At 38.6% G+C, this 20,448-nt stretch overlaps 1 protein-coding gene across 1 annotated transcript in view; it reads left to right on the forward strand.

The window, feature by feature from the left end:
* The window catches only part of LOC124605667 (DNA-directed RNA polymerase II subunit RPB2), an 84,464-nt gene that overhangs the window by 15,444 nt on the left and 48,572 nt on the right, over nt 1–20,448 (forward strand). Inside the window, exons 6-9 of the mRNA XM_047137509.1 lie at nt 3,321–3,485; nt 8,742–8,938; nt 9,366–9,485; nt 12,752–12,938. Coding sequence (XP_046993465.1) covers nt 3,321–3,485; nt 8,742–8,938; nt 9,366–9,485; nt 12,752–12,938 — 669 coding nt within the window. The remainder of the gene's footprint in view (nt 1–3,320; nt 3,486–8,741; nt 8,939–9,365; nt 9,486–12,751; nt 12,939–20,448) is intronic.

Genomic DNA, 20,448 nt, shown 5'->3' on the forward strand with positions numbered 1-20,448 from the left:
CATAGAATAATTACAGCCCACACTGCACCTCTGTGAGGAGCTGCACTTTAATTATAACCACCTGGTATTTCACAAGTTTGGGATATTAATGAGGATGCTGAGCCCAAATGAAGTTCATTTCAGGATCCAGGCTTCATCACAGATTGTAAATCCCTTTGTGTGTAATAAAATTGCTGCAATATGAAGATAGTGTATTTTGTACCACTATTCGTCTTTCTTGCAAACACACAATGTTTGTTGTTTTTTTTATCCCATTACATTAGAAAAAGTAAAGTTTGATGAGAAAATGCAATAATTACTTAATTGTAGATATACCGGTCTGTTTCTCGTAATGAGACCAAATTAGAGACAGCTTAGCTTCTGATGCATTAAGGGGCCCTTACATGCATAATATTCATTTCACAATGATACTGACCATGTATTGACAGTTTGCACAATATACTGGAATCTACAGAGTTTTAGTCTGCCGCCAGTAGCTGAGTGGTCAGCGTGACAAAGTAAATCCTCAGAGCCCGGGTTCGATTCCCAGCTGGGTCAGCGATTTTCTCCGCTCAGGGACCCGGGTGTTGTGTTGTCATAATCATCATAATTTCATCCCCATCAACACGCAAGTCGCCGAAGTGGCGTCAAATTGAAAGACTTGCACCTGGCGAATGGTCTACCCGACGGGAGGCCCTAGTCACATGACATTACAGAGTTTTAAAATATTGACATGTACTTGATATATTGTGGAATATATTGAACCATGTAAGGGTAGATTGTGCAATAAAAGGCTGTTCCTGCTAAGACAGAGAGAAATTAAATAGACTCCAAATAAATTCCTGAAAATAACTGAAAGTGAATGATGAAAGATGGAGTATGCTGTTGGATGTATATTAACACTTTGTACTCTGTAATGCAGACACAGACTATCTCTGTGCACTCTTATTTAAATCAATGCAAGCATGTCACAAAGACTTGCACAAACTTCTTCTGGAAACAGTGAGGCCATTGACCAACAGTTAGAGTGCACATTAAAACAAAAAGTGCTGCTGTAGTCAATATATTTACATAAGCATTACAATACAAAACTTTTCAAACTGTGATATTTTTGAAACAGTTTTCAGGGTGGACTGTTTCCATAGTTATTTCACTCAAATTGTTCACAAATGAATCAGTCACAATCAAAATCATTGTCATTCTCATTTTCACATAAAAATTCTTCTTAAAGTTCTACAGTCTCTCCATAAGAAGCAACTGTACACGGAGGAAAAGCTGTTTTATGCCTACTGACGTGAACATAATTATTACGACCTTTTATCCCAACACAGCTGCTACAGTTACAGAGTTAACTCGGGTATCCCAAGTTGGCAGTAATAAGCAGCATTGATGCTTAGTACTGTCAGATTCAAGAATGGAACATGCAAAAGCTGTGAAAAATCATATCGAATGAGGCTTGATATCGGAGTGGTAAACTAAATTTGCAATGATGAGCACCACTTGTGCTTGGAGTGGAATTTGTTTCCAATAGTTGCTAACAGTAGAGACGTACATAGAAAACAGTGAAAGTTGGTGGTAAATTAGAGTGGTCACTTGTTTAATTTGTAATTGGTAGTTGTGGTTTATGAATCTATGCTGCAGTGAATGAGGCCCTGGTCCGTTGAAATGTTTACTGGAAGCTTTTCAGACTTAATTCATCAATCCTTCTTAAATTCTACTTCTGGTTTGCAAGTTGCAGTACAGAGGAGTTCCACATCGTCAAGCACTGATATGTTTGCTGATGAAGGCAGAATTTTAACTGACTCATCCCAGGCATAAATATTGCACAACATTATTGTGCCATCCTCGTCCTCACACTATTGTGCATTATATTGATGTACTGTTATTGTGCAGTAAATATTGAGCATGTGAGGGCCCCTTTAGCAGAGCATTATGTGTCACGTTTAACTCAAATTAGGGTAATCTGACATATGTCTTGTTGGGAGCAGATGAAAATATGTATTCCTAAAGTGTTGTTTGCATAATGTGTCCTCCTAAATTCAATAACCAAAAAAAAAAAAAATTCCAACAACTCAAATTCAACAATGTCACAAGGAAATGCAATTTCACAAATAGTCTGTATATTGTCCCAATGATTTGTCATTGTAAATAAAACTAAAATGAAAACATTGTGTAGCTCTTCCAGAACATACTGATGCTAGTTGTATTTTGGTACATTTAATAGTTTGCGAGTTTGAGGATATTGAATGAAATGTAAAATTGCGTGTGTGTTCCGTGTGGAATGTGGCAGCTCTGCTCCACGTATGTACATGCTCCTGCTGAAGTGTCAGTTCTGAAGTAATTTTCAGTAGTCGAAGAAATGCAGTAAGGAAGAAAGTACTTGCAGGTAATGTCTTCTGCATAAAAAGGAAAAAAGGTTGTTGAAATAAACTTAAATCTAGTTCACACAGAAAATATCTGTAACCAGTAAATTACAATTTTATATCTAATAAAGTAGGATTAAGTATTGATATGACAATAAAAACATTTATTTTTGCTCATCAAGAAAAGCTGCATAAATACTTTTAATATCACAGTTCCCTTCACATCAAAGATAACAATTTACTGATACAATACTAGCAAGAGTTTTGGTAAGAAAATTGCCTAGGACTACTAAATGAGAGACTACCTCACTGGGTTTCAGGAATGTTAGCATTGGAACTAAATGTAATTCTAAACATAAAACTTTTTGTAGTGAATTTAGTGTACGAAACATTCTTGATGCACTTGTCACACACATTCTCCATAAAGATCGAAGCTTTTGACAGAATTCAGCATTGTCTTTGACGGGAATGAGACTTAATGTCAAAGAAGTAATGGAATCGCACAGGTGTGCTGCAGTACCCACTGCAACCATATATTACATTGGCACTAATGGTGAAACTTCATCGGTTGTGTCTTTGTTTTTATCGCAGTGTATAATATAGGACATACTCCCACAGTCCCTAGATAGTCAGTTTGTACTTCCACTCTTTGCTGAGTGCATTGCCCCTATATCTTGTCAGCATAAATTCTAATTTCCTTACCCTCTTTGATGACTTGAGTTCCAGTAGTTTGAAGTGTGGCCTACAATCTCCAGGCTCAAAAAAGATTCTGTTCTTAAAAAAAGTGGAGGGGGCTGGGTTTCCATTGCTGCTGCTTCACATAGTGTGTAATAGGTCTGGAGACACCAAGTGACTAAATATTTTGTAATTCGACAGAAACTTGTAACATTGAACATTATTAACAGTTACCATTATATCAAATTTTGTATTGAAAATTCTTATTCTGAGTGCTGCAGTGACTGCCTTTCTGTGTTACAGAGCATTAAGAAGTCAGCTATTGGACAGCGCATTGTTGCTATATTGCCATATATCAAACAAGAAATTCCCATCATTATTGCATTTCGTGCACTGGGTTTTGTTGCTGACAGAGATATCCTTGAACATATAATATATGATTTTGATGATCCTGAAATGATGGAAATGGTGAGTAAAACTTAAGAATTAGATCCTTGATGTGCAAAGGCCATATGTCATATCTGAACATACTGTACTTATTCTTTTATTGTATTACCTGTGATAATATTGTTTGAAAAGTTTGTTGAGGTCGTGATGCAAAAGTAAAGATGGCCAAAATCACTAGTGGCAAAAATGATACTGCATAACATCTTAATGGCTGCCAGGAAACAAAACCTGGACATTGGCATTACTAGCCAGAAACACTAACCATTAGATGTGCAGACAGTTTGCTTTTGCTCCTGTGGTATTAGCTTTTACTTTTGTGACATTAGAAGACATACCATAAGTGAATGGCTACTGGATGAGACACTCTTTGATGGACAAGGGATAGAAAATATATTAAAATTGGTCAGCATAGAATTGAATGAAGAGTCAGCATAATCCTGTGCATCTGAAACAGAAGACAGATTATTCAAGACAATTCAAGATACTGCTGTGGAAATTAGTGACATCACCAGGGAAGGTACTTTTATTGATACTATCACTGAAGCTTCATGGGAAGCCAAGGTGAGAAATTCTATTTCTGTCCTTGCTCTGAATGATCACTTCAGTCTGTGATATCTAAAGACATGTAGTGTGTAATAGTGCTCGTCATCTTACAGTACTGCAATGTATTCTATTGCTTCCTCCCCCCTCATCCTCAGGCATAAACATGACAGGACCGCCATCCTGCCCAGGTAACCAGTTCACTTTGCCAAGTACTATTGTATCTGGAAGACACACTCTCATAATTCCTTTATTGGTGGCAACTGTCCTTAATACACGACTCTGTAACGTAAAGACAAAAAACCGTACACAGATTATAGTTATTTGCTGATTAACCATGTTAGAAGACGAAGCACTGATGGCATTTGTTGTTCCTATTTTTAATAACTTCTAAGAATAGGGAAACCAAAGCTCAAGGAAGTTAACTGCACAATGTTTGTAAGCACTATGTGAAAGCAAACACAATGCCAGTATCATTGTATGTTAGTTACATCTTTTTGCACACATGAACATTGTTTCCTTAAATGTAAATGGAGGGAAATTTAAAAAATGATACTGCATAATGGGCAATAATTAACATTGCCAACATAAAAAAATTAAAATTTGAAACAGTAGGAAAAGTTACTTTCAGAAAGCTAAAATTATTCACATTTTGCTGAGAGACTGGAAGTTATTGTGAAGAACTGTACAAATAAAAGAATTGTGCCATAACGATACATTTAAAAGTAACTCTAAAAATCTTGGCTTAGCATCAATATTTTTCATTTCAGCTGGAAGCCTATCGAAAATTAAGCATGATCTGCATGAAATTGGTGAAATGACACAACTTAATTCTGATTAACCATTACTGGGCTGAAAATACATTTTTTAATACAGGATTATAATGTGACTAGATAGATAAAAAAATCTACCCGACAAGTGGCAGCAGAAGAGCCTAGATACAAAGGTTAAGGAAATTTGCAAGGTTTTGGAGCCAGTGGTTCCTTCTTCTGGCAGAAGGGGAAGGAAGAGGGTGAAGGGAAAGGACTGGCAAGGTTAAGGAAATGGGGGAGAGTTTCTAAAAGTTGCCCGGAACTGTGGGTCAGGGGTGACTTACTGGACCGGATAAGGAAAGACTGGTTGTTGGAGACTACACCAGATGAGCTTTGAAGAACTGGGAGCTTAAAGGTGGAAGATACGGTAATAAGCAAGACAGAGTTTACTGACAAAACATTGTGCAAGTGTTAATAAGAGCTTTCAAACAAAGTACATTGCATGTGGTAGTTGTGAAGTGCAAGGAAAAATTGACAGATCAGAAAATAAGGTTTAGAAAACTAAAAGCAATTTAAGAAAGCGATAATTGCTGTGAAGAAATGCTGAGACTAAAGAAATTAATGTAAATTAAGACCATGTGGGAGGTGAGGACCAAGGACACGTTAACGCCAGTGCTCACCTGTGGAGTTCTTAGGAACTTGGGTCCAGGAGAAGAATCCAGATGGCACAGATGGCATGTGTGGTGAAACAGATACCGAGGTCAAGACTGTCATGTTGCAGAACATTCTCTGCAGCAGGATGTTGTGTGCAGAGTAATACAAAATACAATGCCATAGGACATCGTATTTGGAAAGTAAATGAATTAACTTACTCAATTCTTTTTCAGCACTGGTTATTATTGTAATAAAACCAGTAGTATGTGTGGTGTCCATTCTTTCGGGCATGTCTGAAAGAACAGACACCACGTATTCATGCAGCTAATATCATTAATTCCTTTGTGTCTTAAAGACAGTAATGTTTCTGGAAGTGATAGTTTGCAGGAGTGCATCCCTCTTTACTCTTAAGAATTCAAAATGTTAGCTTTCGCTGACTAAACAATCCTCATGTGTTAATATACGCACTCCGTCTTCAGGCCACAAGTGGCCCATCGGGACCATCCGACCACCGTATCATCCTCAGATGAGGATGCGGATAGAAGGGGCGTGTGGTCAGCACACTGCTCTCCCGGTCGTTATGATGGTTTTCTATGACCGGAGCTGCTACTATTCAGTCGAGTAGCTCCTCAATTGGCATCACGAGGCTGAGTGCGCCCCGAAAAATGGCAACAGCGCATGGCGGCCTGGATGGTCACCCATCCATGTGCCGGCCACACCCGACAGCGCTTAACTTCGGTGATCTCACGGGAACCGGTGTACTCACTGCGGCAAGGCTGTTGCCCATGTGTTAATATAATTCCGATCTTTCTGTGTGTGTGTGTGTGTGTGTGTGTGTGTGTGTGTGTGTGTGTGTGTGTGTGTGTGTGTGTGTCGAAAACTTAATAATATAACAGTCTGTTTTCTGTAAGCCACAAGCTGATGTTACCACATTTCTTCATTTGAAGCATCTACATTCTATTAAACATCCTTCACAGTCAAACTTGTCATTTTCAACAAAGAAAAGTACCTCTATTTCCCTTTATTCTGTCCTATTTCAAGGAGTTGTGTGCTCTGAAAGGTTGTTATTTGCAGTCTAAATAGTTATGTAAAAATTCAATGAAGCGCTTTCAGGTTAAAGAATTATCATAAATGAAAAGCAGAAACAGACAAAAATGCTTTATTCTAATAGTTAACTGAATAAATGAAGGATGCATGACAGAGGCTGTTAATTTTTGATTATGGACCATAAGATTGTGTAAGAGCAAATTAAAAATAATTGTAATTAAAATCATGCAAATTGTAACTGAAATTGTGGAGAGATATGTAAAGGTTCTCCGTAGTTAGAATAATAGTTTTCATAAGTCAGTTTTTTGAAAATTTTGAAGTGCTGATTTTTAAAATTGTTAGATTGGACTTTGAATGGTAAATGTACTATTGCAGTGAGTTGCCAACATATATTGTTTCTAGAATGTTTCTGGTAAATGTGAATTTTGGCCTAAAATAAAAAAAAAATTCATGTTATCTGCCCCCCCCCCCCCCCAAACTTAAGTTGGTACATACTAATTTCAGCATCTTATTCTTGTTGTAAATTAATAAAGATGTACCAGTTTTTGGGGAAATCAGTGTGAAATTAAATAGTAGAGAGATGAGTGTCCAGTTCAGAGGGCGAGGATGTCTCAGTTCCACGTGGAAAATTGTAAAAGCCATATTTGTTCAGATTAACACATTATAGAAAAATCAAGATGCAAACAGAATCCAAATTGACAGGAATATTTACAAGTAGAGAGGAGGTGCCTTTTGAGCACAGAGTTGTGTGCGCTAGTTCACATATTGAGTATTCCATTTGCCTTCGGCACTGAGAGAATAAAAGCAGCACTGTCAGATCAGTCTGGATCAGTCTACAAGAGTCGCTTTGTGTGTTCACTTTGTGGCAGAAGCGTTGAGTGATAGTCTTGAGCACGAGCCTCGAATGGCTGTATGCAGGAAAATCTTTTAAGTATTTGTGAGGGAGATTATGGTTATATTTGATTCTCATTTCATAAATTTGAACTTTAGTGTGGATATTAGGAAAATCTAACAGAATAAATGGTATATTGCCTTATCCATTTCTGTTTTGCAAGTTTTTGTTGCCACCTGTATTCCAAATTCACATGTTGACTGGAGCATAAGACTGTCTGTTTTTAGATGAGCGAAAGTATTTTTGACTAGACTCGCCGGTGTTTGATATAAACAGGTCTGTTAATAATGGAACTTTGCTAGAATTTTGAATCTGAACTGTGCTAAGTGCTGAGGAAAGAATTTCATTTCTCTAAGATAGCATCATTGACAGTACCAACTGCGGACTTCTTGTTCAGTGGCAAGTGGAGGTCCTGAATCTGAGGCACTGACAATTCTGCAACCATGTAGGTTGCAGATTCCTTGACTTGTGCCATAGGATGGTGGGGTTTTGGATTCCACTTAATAGGCTGGGGGTCCATTAAACACAGGAGATGGTTGTATGGATATTGGGGACTCTGTGGGGTGCTTTTTGTAATTTTTATAGGTTGGAGGTTCTTGCGAATGTGCAAAAAGGAGAGTGGGGATATGGTTTTTGGTGGAAAGGGGGGAGGATGTGGACAGCCGGGGGGGGGGGGGGGGGGGGAGATATGTTCCTCCACTGTCAACAAGCCAGTACTCAGTTCAATATCAACTTCATTATAGTCAGCTGTTCTCTACAGTCGAGCAATTGGCAACTCTGCTCAATGTGCACTCTCTCTTTCCCGACTCAGTGTTGGCAGATACCAGTCCTTCCACCAGAGAAGGATACCATTGCTGCCCAGCGACATATGGAGCCAGAGCAGTGCCAACCTCAGTATGAAACGGAAAAATTGTGCCACCCTTGGCACAGTCCTTGATCTGACTGGCAGGGCTCAGATGTGGGTGGCTCTTTAAATTCTCTCTCTTCTCTGGCATCAATATTGATTTCAGTGCTGTTTTTCCCTCTCCCCCATACTTCCATAATTCAGGTAAATTTTTAGCTGATGGTACTAATTCCAGATGAACTCTCTTGATTGTGGGACAGATGACTTTGTGGGTTAGTCCATTAACCCTGAGTCAACCATGCTTTCTTCTTTTTTATTGTATTTATAAGGATATTTCACTTCCAGTGACCAGAAGAAGTAATGAAGTTTACAGTTTGTGTTGTTGGCAAGGCAAATTATCCATGAGCCAATCATCATATTATGTGTACTTCTGCAAAGCGCTATTGCTTCGGTGGTAATGCTCATGGTGTGATGAATGTTGTAAGTTATAGAGGGATGAAATTTTCCTTGTGAGAAATGTCATTTAATTGCTTTGTCTGTGTGTACAGGTAAAGCCATCTCTGGATGAGGCATTTGTGGTTCAGGAACAAAATGTTGCCTTGAATTTCATTGGTACAAGAGGAGCGCGTCCTGGTGTCACTAAAGAGAGGCGTATAAAATACGCACGAGAAATTTTGCAGAAAGAAATGTTGCCACATGTAGGTGTGTCAGATTTTTGTGAAACAAAGAAAGCATATTTCTTGGGGTAAGTATTAGAATCAAATTTTAGTGTTTTTGAATTCTACATTGATTTTATTATTGCTTTAACACTCCGGTTACCAGAAGCATTTATTTTAACAATTTACTCCATTAAAAAAAGTTTCCTTAAAGAAAATTATTCGCAATGTAGAAAATAGAAGCCATTAAACCTCAGGTATCAAGTCAGAAACTGTTAACTTGCTTGCACTGTAAGATTGACATTCTAATTACTGGAGTCTTCTACACCACATTTATATTTAAATGGAAACTTACAGGTTCCACATGTGAAATTATTATTGAAATTTGGGCAGGCCTGTTAATTGATCATTTTGCAAAAACAAAAATTTCATCCTTGATAACCCATTTTAATTGAAATTAATTTTACTTTACTTCCAGAGCTGTCTTAACTATGTGTTACATCTGATTATTTACAGCTACATGGTTCATAGGCTGCTTCTAGCGGCTCTCGGTAGACGTGAGTTGGATGATCGTGATCACTACGGTAACAAGAGGTTAGACCTCGCAGGACCTTTGCTGGCTTTCCTATTTAGAGGGTGAGAAATGCTTTTTTTACTGGCAAGATTGATCTTGTTTTTTTTCTTTGACTGGAGTTTCCTCATAGTCTCAATATTCTGGTTTATTGACAAAGTTATGAAATGGTGTATACGCCCCGGGAAAACTGTGGGAATTTTTTCATCTGGGAGAAAACCGGGAAAACGTGGCCTTGTTGATGTGATGGAGTATGCTATGTCATTTTCAGTTTTGGCTGCCAAGTGTTCATTCCCAGTAATGTTGCTGATTCGCCGAGATATAGCCATAATGGAAAGTGGTATTTTGCTGAATGTGGGTGATGATGTGGGATTCGTTCTCTCTGCTACGTCCAATAGAATATTCTTTATTAACAGCCCTTCCATTAAACAGCTTGCCAGCTCTTGCTAAATTAGAACAAATTTATAACTACCTCGAAGAGTCCTTTCACAGCACCCTTCCACTTTTTTGCTCTAAAGTGGAGTCAAATAAAACAAGCGAAAACAAAAAATGAAGACACATTTGAAAGAAATGGAAACAGACTTCAGTTCATTTTTCTGGAGCTTTAACCAAAGTAAATATGCTAAAAAACTAGTAAAAACTTCATTTGAGTATGCAGAATTTTCGTCTGCAAGTATTCGCATCTTCCTTAATTCTTCCTCTCTGGCATCCTCTATGATTTCACTATACATTTCTGAATGCTATTTTTTGTCGTGTCTTTCAGTAGACAACTTTCTTACACAAGTAATTACTGTACTACACATGAATTGTTAAAACTAACAAAAAAATGAAAAAGTTCCCACTTTGGTTTGAAGATAGTTTCAGAAATCTTGCATTTTTTGGAGCTGATTGTTCCATTCTTCTAGTAACTGTCCAGCACTTCTGTTTCAGTGTTGAATAAGCCACCTTTCAACACACTCAACAGCACACAGACGGATTTGTCATGCAAGATGAATTGAGGCGAATTAAGCCTAGTTAGACTGATGCACTGTGCACACATTCTCAGCCCTTTGCTTTGAATGCACGTGATTTTCTGTGTGTGAGGGAGCCCTGGTCTATATGATCACTTTCGTATTCATCATCTGATCTGTGCAGGACCAGCCTTTTCTAAATCATTCTTAATATTCTCTGAAATGGTGGTCTAATAGCTCCATCCTCCCTCTGCCCACCAACTAGGATGTACTTCACCCAGTTATGAACGTGTAGTACGTTGTTATTAGTATTAGCACTATTGTGTTCCAGATGAGACAAACATCAGTTTGTCTTAGTGCTCACATTACTTTCACTACCTTGTTAAGTGCTTCTACTTGTAGCCTTAGTTCCACTGTGCTGTTCGATTTTTCTACCTTGATGAATTATACAAGGGTTGAATGAAAAGTAATGCCTTCACCTTCGTTAATTGGGTTTGGATGGGAATATTTTAATAAATCACACAGAAATAATCCTTAGAATGTGATCTTTAATTGCTAATGTTCACTTTTCCACATAATCACCAGCCAGTTGGATACATTTCTGCCTGCAATGAAAAAGTTTTCTGAAGCAGTCACTGAAGAAGTCGACGCTCTGTTTCAGCAACCACAGTCTCACAGTTCTCTCAATGTCTTCATCAGAGGCATAATGATGTCCCTGCAGATTGTCTTTCATTATTGGGAACAGATGGAAGTCAGATGGTGCTAAATCTGGACTGTATGGAGGATGCCGTACGGTGGTGAGATTGTCTCTGAAGTTCTGCTATGGTGGCACATAAAGTGTGTGGTTTGACATTGTCATGCTCCAGGAAAACATTTCCCTTTTCCTTTTGGACCCTTGTTAGCCATTGTTTCAGAGTTCGCAGTGTATTGACGTAACATTCTTGAGTTTATTATTGTTCCACGATCAAGGAAATCAGCACGGATAACGCCATCTGCACCCCAGATCACTGTGGCCATGATTTTTCCAGCTGAGGGCTGCGCCTTGAATTTCTTTTTCTGGGGTGAGTCTTTGAGTCGATATTCCATAGACTGTCATTTCATCTCCGGATCGTAATGGTGTACTCACTTTTCATCTCCTGTCGCAGTAGAATGGAGAAAGGCGTCACCTTCATTCTCATAACGTGAGAGGAGTTACTGGCAAATTTCAAGTCTGTGCACTTTCATTTCAGGAGTCAGCATACGGGGTACCCACCGTGCACAGATCTTCCGGTAGCCAAGTAGAGCAATAATGTGACCCACACGTTCTTGTGAAATGCTGATTGTGCTTGCAGCTTCTCTCTGAGTGATACGACAATCGTCCTGAATCAATGTCAACATTTTGCTTGTGAAACTCGTTGGTTGCTGTCGCAGGACGTCCAACTCTTTGTTTGTCCTGCATGTCAGATGTTCCCGCCCAAGCATCTTTAAACTTACTCGCCCAACGATGCACAGTACTCACATCAACACAATCACCACAAACTGCTTTCATTCTCTGATGAATCTCTTTTGGGGTGACACCTTCTGCTATCAAGAATTGAATGAGTGCACGTTGCTTAAATCGCAGTGACCAACTGTCTGCACTGGGTTCCATACTTAACACTGCAACAACACAACCGTTCAATGCTATGGCTTCCCGCCAACTGGAGCTGTAGAGAATAGGCTAAGGAACAAACCAGTACCTGCCGCATACCAATGCTGCCAACTGTTGAAGAGTTACAAAGGTGAAGGCATTACTTTTCAGTCAACCTTTGTAGATCAAATAATTTCCTTTTACTTGATATTTTCATATATGATCCCTGTCAAATTTTAATTATATCGCATTTCCTCAGTGTGTTCTGTGCTCTTTTAAGTTTCTGTATTGTACCCATGTTATCATAAAATTTGGTTATTTAGCTAAGTCTGTCTGGCTTCATTTTCTTTATGTCATAATATTTGTTTTTTATTTTCACTGTATATTGGAGGCTCAGAAGCCAAAGTGTCAGATTAAACCCAAAGTCTAAGATCATAATCCCCAGTCGGTCCCAGAATTTTGGCCAGTTATTGCTGGCAGTGTTTGCCAATATGAAGAAAGAAGAGCTGTGATTTGGAGTCAGCTTCAAACTGAAACTTAAGTCAGTCCATAGGTGAAGAGGAAGGCAAAGATGTGAGACCTCTAATAGGATGATGTGTGGTAAAACACTGTGCTGTTCAAATCAAGCTTCAGATGGTTGGCAGCTTCACTATATTTGTGTACTACTGACTGCTACTGTGACTTCTTTAGAATATTGTCCAATATTGCAATAAAGTTGTTGGTGGTAGGTCTGTGTTACTGAATAGAAAAAGGAATGTATTTTCTTTTACAGGCTTTTCAAAAATCTGATGAAAGAGGTGCGCATGTATGCCCAAAAGTTTATTGATCGTGGAAAAGACTTCAACTTGGAACTGGCTATCAAGACAAAAATAATCACAGATGGTCTGCGGTACTCTTTGGCTACTGGCAATTGGGGTGATCAGAAAAAGGCTCATCAGGCTAGGGCTGGAGTCTCGCAGGTAAGTTCTGTTGTTTGAATTTCAATTACACATGGGATTAGCCATCAGATTTTCATAACAGTACAGCCTTTGACATTTCTCATCCATCTGATATCTCCTAAGGTGACAAACAAACAGTCACAACACGTTTCCTGTTGCTCTGGCAGACATGTTGCATGGGAGCTGCTGTGTGCATAAAGCACGTACTTCTACTGAAGTCTCGGCTGGTATTTGGTTGTTATAACAGATGTAACACAGGGTTTCTTCGTAATGCCACTTGGAAAAGCAGCAATCGTTGGCTGTAATAAAATTTTCTACATACGTGGCTCCTAATTGGTGTGTTTCCTGGTATAGTCCATTAAAGAGAGCAGATGGATGCCATTTAAGTCATTAATTGGAGACAACCAACCTACCCGAATCTTGATGCTGTACTTCTCCTTTCAGCTATACTATTAATAAACCAGCTGTTTCATTTCTGACAATTACTGTATATCATCACATTTTGTGTGACAATAACATGATCTCTGTACCCATGTTAATGAAACATAATTTCCACAAGTAGTACACAAAATTTTCTATTGGATCCTTCCTCGAACTGGCTTAGCAGTTTATTGAAATTCGGTTCAAAATTTTTGAAAGCTCTTGTGATACCTTCATTTGTAGGACAGTATCACACGCGTGCACTCACCCGCAATGTGAAAGCAGCAAAAAAATTGGTGTCAGTCCTTGAGAGCAAAGCAAAGCATTGATTCAACCAGTAATAATATACTGAAGAATATGTCATTACTACAACTAGCTGTTTGAGCGATGCTTAGTAACAACATGTGCCAGTGAGAGACACTGTGAAATATCAGGGTGTATACGACCCAGAACAACCGGGAGATCAGGGAAAAACCTGGGAATTTTTTCATCTGGGAGAAACCCAGTAATTTTTCATTGTTTTCGTTTTCAGTTAAATTTTTGTAATTTTGGCTGGTAAGAACTGATACTCTAACAAAGGATATTACTGTATCCCACTATTGAAGAATAATACTGCAGCGATAAAACATGAACGAGAGGACAAACGAAAATAAAACTTAAATTGCAAAGGAAATTTGTCATATAAAACAATAAAACACAGTGCTCCTACAAGTGTCTGCCAACAGAAAAATATGTCAAAGACTTTGGGAAGACTATGCAATGCTTCATAACAACAAATTGCCTCCGATGAGCGTGGCGTCACAACTGTTTGCATTGGGTTCGTTTTAGCAGTTACGAGCGGGATCATGCACATGCGCAGTTGGGTAATGCCTTCTCCCACTTCAGGCTACAGAAATGTGGCTGTGTAACCAGTCGCAACTAGATGCTACTGAGAAAAACTTTACTGATACGCCAAAGCTGCTAGATTCATGCATGCATAGCAGGCCCGGATCTAGGAGGAAGGGGGGGGGGGCAAATTCATATTCTTGAGGGGGGGGAAAACCTTGTTACACAAAGCACCAAGCATCCAGCGCACATTGGATTCATACGACTTTGAAACACATTCTAAATTGGTTTCTGAATGATTTGTGAATGCGTGCATAGTGTACGTGATTTCTCTGTCAGGTGAATCCTCGTCGCAACTAAAAATAAACTTTACTGCAGACAAAAGCAACTATAAGAGCTGAGTACAGTGAAGCCGAAAAGATTAATACCAACCGTTGTCTGATTATGTGGTTGATTGGGTTTGCGAATGATGAGCGTTGTTATAATAACCAGCGAAATCCATAAATTCAGACTACCAGAGTGGAAATAAACGACTAACAGGAAAAACAGGTAAGAAATATTATGTATTATCTTCTCGGTGTGTCCAAGAAAATGAAATTTTGGTAGAAAAGTTTTGGCCAGATCGCTATAATAGTAATGGCCAGTTGTGTAGTCTCCGGCTAGCAGCCGCTTTAAGTTCTATTCTGGAAGTAGCGCAGAAAATGTGTTGTACGAACATGTAACAATGCCTAACCAGAGAATAATGACAGGATAACGAAACCGGCAATCCTGGAAGAGTTAGAGAAGTTAACCGGCGAATAAGCTTTGACATTGGCAGTAGTCGTTACAGAATTAGTGATGACAAAACTGTTTATTAGAACGAGGAAGGAGAAAAACGGGCATTATGAAAGAATATGACGATTCCATATATGTATAAAAATTTCGTACTACTACTTTTCGATCTATTACTTCAGAAAGTGGAGCGCATGAATGAAGTGTGAAACTATTTCCTAACATAAATCTTTTTGCTTGTAGTAGGCCTAATAGGCATTTGATATTGGTACTTTGTGAATTTTATTCTGTCGTGTTATAAAATTGACCATTTGTGCCTATACAGCCTCGTTTATTTGGTGTGTTACGATTGCTGCAGTACTAGAAAGCCTATTTTGTTTTATCTAGGAGACAGGGACAAAATAGACATAATCAGATTGAGAAACCACACCAGTCTTGGGTCCCATTTGTATTAACAACTATTTCAGTATTAGGCAACGACATTTCAATTTTTAATCTAGCAGAACGTTTGACGAGCTTTGGTAAGGTAATAGATTCTTTCGCTAAAAGGAAAGCTGTAGCAAGATTAGAGAGAAAAAAAACTCTAGGTGCTAAGGATTGAAGAAATGGGTACTGTCTTGCTTGTCCCTTGTCTTTACTGGTGTTATGTATCCCACATTTAATTTTATGTCACACAAAGCAGCAAGTTGTTAGCTAATAGGGAATAAAGAGTGCAAATTTTCTAAAGAGTTCTTGTTTACAAATAATCCCATCTAGTATTAACTGCGAGAAAAAAGAGGGGCAGGATGTAGGAGCGGCACTACAGGACGTGTTATTTCCACTGTCCTGAATATAGCTTGATGGCATCCATTACAAAATGTACAAGTCTCAATTCCACAGAGTGAAATACAATGACGTGCGATAGAAGAATGCTGTGTGAAGAGGCGTGGCACTGCACGTTGGCACACTTAAGGCCAAATAACGTGTCATACATTTCCTTTATATTTGTTTTATGCATCAGACTCTTCAGAAAGATGTGCACTGCAAAATAAAAATATTTTTGAAAATTTGATTTTTCTAAATTTTTGACTCTTTATCTCCAACGCTCTAGCGGGGGGAACGGGGGTGGGGGCACCAATATCTAGTATTTCTAGTATTACTCCAGTTCGGAAACATCGTAGATCCAGGACTGATGCGCAAGAGCAGTCTGATTTATAGTGGGGAAGTGGGTAGACGCCACGTGACCCGTGTTTACTTTTAGTGATTTTGCTGTTTCCTCTTCGTTCACTACTCTCATGTCAAATGAAAACAAAACGGATTTCTGTAGCCGGGAGCTATCAAGTGAATTGAAATATATTTATGTGGCCGGGAGCTATCAAGTGAATTGAAATATATTCACATAGTTACAGAAGGCAAAAATATGTTATTAGTTTCAGATTTTATTTTATTTCCATTTTTCTGACGGTGTAACGTTGTTGTTACTTTGATTTGCTATGACAGGGGTACAGATATTCAATAATAGCGGGTTAAAAGCTGTGAGCTGTCTGGGGAAGTTAACCATGCATTACTGCGCAACTGTTTCACCAGGTATCTAGTCTAGGTTTACCAAATTCCCAAACAGACTAACATTAATTATAATCTTTTAATAATCATACAACAACCGGTAAATATATATATATATATATATATATATATATATATCTAAAAAGAAAGATGATGAAACTTACCAAACAAAAGCGCTGGCAGGTCGATAGACACACAAACAAACACAAACATACACACAAAATTCTAGCTTTCGCAACCAATGGTAGCCTCGTCAGGAAAGAGGGAAGGAGAAGGAAAGACAAAAGGATATGGGTTTTAAGGGAGAGGGTAAGGAGTCATTCCAATCCCGGGAGCGGAAAGACTTACCTTAGGGGGGAAAAAAGGACAGGTATACACTCGCACACACACACATATCCATCCACACATACACAGACACAAGCAGACATTTGTAAAGGCAAAGAGTTTGCCTTTACAAATGTCTGCTTGTGTCTTTGTATGTGTGGATGGATATGTGTGTGTGTGTGTGCGAGTGTATACCTGTCCTTTTTTCCCCCTAAGGTAAGTCTTTCCGCTCCCGGGATTGGAATGACTCCTTACCCTCTCCCTTAAAACCCATATCCTTTTGTCTTTCCTTCTCCTTCCCTCTTTCCTGACGAGGCTACCATTGGTTGCGAAAGCTAGAATTTTGTGTGTATGTTTGTGTTTGTTTGTGTGTCTATCGACCTGCCAGCGCTTTTGTTTGGTAAGTTTCATCATCTTTCTTTTTAGATATATTTTTCCCACGTGGAATGTTTCCCTCTATATATATATGAAATCAGTTTATATTTGGAAATTTATTTTAAGATTGATCATTGAAATTTCAGCATATTAAACGTGAGTTATAACTGAGCTGGTGCCTTATTTAGGATTGTGAAAGTGTGAGATTGCAATCTTACGGAACACATCAAATATGGAGCCAAGATTGGGAGACTGCATACAACACTGCATTCATAAAACACACACACAGAACGTTGAAACGTATGCAAGAGAAAGTTAACCACTACCAACAGATTCAAATTTTCACGCAAAGAAGATACGTTCGTAGCACAATCCTGTCCGTCATGTAATTACCACACACTGGTATACTAAATTCATATCAACTCTTCGTGAAATCTTCGCGAAAAGAATAGCTGAGGGCTACTTTGATGATTACACCACATGCTTCACGTGGTCAACTTGGTTTACACAAAGAGTGTAACTCCACAATAATTTTGATAATTAAAATAAATTAGATCGAAAAGCAATTTACAAAAGAAAAACCTCGAACTGGTTACTAACGTCTTACTGTTAACCTGACGGGTCAAACAGTTATATAAGCACGTGGTACTGGTCTCGCAAAGTACACCCCACGAGGGTTCAACATAAAGAAAAGTTGCTATATTGAAAAATATTGTCAAGACGAGACGTTATAATCACACAAGCATTCGCATTTAAGATTGATCTTAGTTAGAGTTACTGATCAACACGTGGTTCCACTTTACTCACAAAGTAGTGACAAAGCAACTACCAGAAAATAATCTGAACTTCACACGAGAATTGCACTGCGCTGCAATTTAAGATAACATTAGATATTTTAGAGCTAAACCTGAAATAAAGGTGATTAAATTTTCAGTTAGGCTGAACTTAAGAAATCCATTGTCCTACGGACTTAGCAGACACGCGCTTAGCCGGAGATCTTACCACTTCAGACGCTCGCCACGGACAGACTGACTGGTCCCTTCCTGAGGGGTGGCTCACAAATACAAACGGAAGTGGCCGGAGGGGCAGCTTCCTATACCAACATGACAACGGACGGACAGGACCATACTAAGGATAGAAACCTCTTTGCTTTTAGAAAGCGTAGCTACCTGTTCCGACGTTGGTCCTACTGTTCTCTAGCAGACAGGCTTGTCTGCTACCCTCAAGCATGCAACTAGAAACACATTTGCTCATTCATCCTCTCACACAGAAGGGAAGGGGGATGACAGTATCTTATCATATACAGTATATAAAAGAAAGCGGATGTAAGTTCCGTATGAGACTGTGTGACATGAATTACGTATAAACTGTGTTTTAAAGTGTAGTAGTGTGACAGATCGTTCTTGTTTATGTGTAAAAGTAACACGTTCCACTGCTCAGTCTCCTCCCAGATAGTCAGAAACACCACAGTAAAATTAGAAGAGGAATTTATGCCGTAAATGACAACAGATTTAAGAAATTAAACATGAAAGGAATCCAACAGAGACCTTTCAACGGTCAAGCATTAATTGCCTTGCAGAACAATGAAGTTATTTTGTCGGTTTGCTAAAGAAATTTTCTTTTATTAATCCTTTCTGCTGAGGCAGTCAATATATTTGAAACTAAGTTTATAAATCCACACTATTGGCTAGTTTCAACTGTTCGCTGCATTTCAAGTGCGTGTTTTCATTTTCTAGCACGTATCATAAATAACCAAACATGAGATAACATAGTACTGGTGTTCCCGGAAATCACAATGAATAGCTTAATATCAGGTCGAGGCCTATTTCATTGGGAATCTGGACATAAAAATGTGCACATTTTAGTATGAGTCACGAAATTCCGATGCTCTTGAAGTAGCCTCTGATGTTTTGTTTCTTTTATGGCATAATGTAAAATCTTTCAATGTTTCACGCATACGAACATATGGGCCTCCTACGTCATCGTAGCTGCCCAAGTGCGGTGGCGCCTGTTATATGGCGCTCTATGGCAACACAGAGCGTTTTACTCTCATTTAAAAATCAACCTTTTGTTGATGAGCCATTTAGAAGAATATGTCGTTATTAAAAATTTTTGTGGCTCATTTGTGTGATATATCTTAAAGTGTAATACTCGCATAAAAGACCAAGATTGTATGTGAAAGCTTAACTTCTCTTGCAGCGTATTAACCTTAGAGACCATATTGTATGCGATAGCTTTGCTTTTCTTGTAGCAACATTATGTATGTTAATTTAAACCATTAACTTTTCCTGTTTGTGTGTTTTCGCTACTTAACAGTGATGTTGCTAACGGCTGACATCACGTGTCCTAAGCTCTGAATATCCGCTGTAGTCGGCTGACGAGATCATGTGACATGACCTATGACTGGCTTACAAAGGCGCATCTCAATCTCGATTTCAGTGCTTTGGAAAGTAACATACCCTGTTTGGTGGAATTCCAAAACGTGTTGTTTTCCCCGAGTTTCGTTTTCTAAATCACCCGGAAATTCTACGCCCATGTATAAAACCATAACTATTCAAGGGATTGATAAGTTATACAGTTCCGAGAGAAAATATACTGTCAGTTAACAGGGAAAAACTCTGTTTTCACCCGGGAAAAAGTGTACTTTTAACCGGGAAATCTGGGAATTTTTTTTCCTTGTCTGCATATACACCCTGAATATTCAACACATCAATGTCAAGTTATTTGTGATAAACCTTGGGATATTACAAACATCTTTTAGCGGATGTCTTCAACCTGTGAAACTTTGTCTGTAAAATTTGTAGCCTCTGTTATTCACCATTAAACCTGTCTAAACACCGTTGTTGTTTATTCGTATATTTACCTACGTAATGCCATGCAGTTTTAACATTTGGTGACATGTAAAGTGATGCATAATTTTCTACATAAATCAAGAAATGGGTGTAAAATGTATTTGAGATATTTATGCAGTCACCAAGCTCTTTCTTTTTTATGGCTCCTATTTACTAAATCTGACATTTCATTTTTACTCTTCCCCTTTGATGAATACTTAAATGTGTGTCAGTCATTTGATGTCACTGCTGGATCAAGGGTTTCTCTATACTTCTCCATGTGTCGTGGTCTTTAGCTGTATGCGTCCATATTGCACTTACATATTTCCTAATCTCTTCCACTATCTACATTTATATTGCCGCCTCAGTCTGTGCTTCTCTCTTTGAATCTGCGTAGTATTTCCTTGCTTCATGTACCTGCCATTCTCCTGGTTACATGTCCA

The sequence above is a fragment of the Schistocerca americana genome, chromosome 3 (genome assembly GCF_021461395.2).
Source record: "Schistocerca americana isolate TAMUIC-IGC-003095 chromosome 3, iqSchAmer2.1, whole genome shotgun sequence".
Taxonomy (NCBI): Eukaryota; Metazoa; Arthropoda; class Insecta; order Orthoptera; family Acrididae; genus Schistocerca; species Schistocerca americana.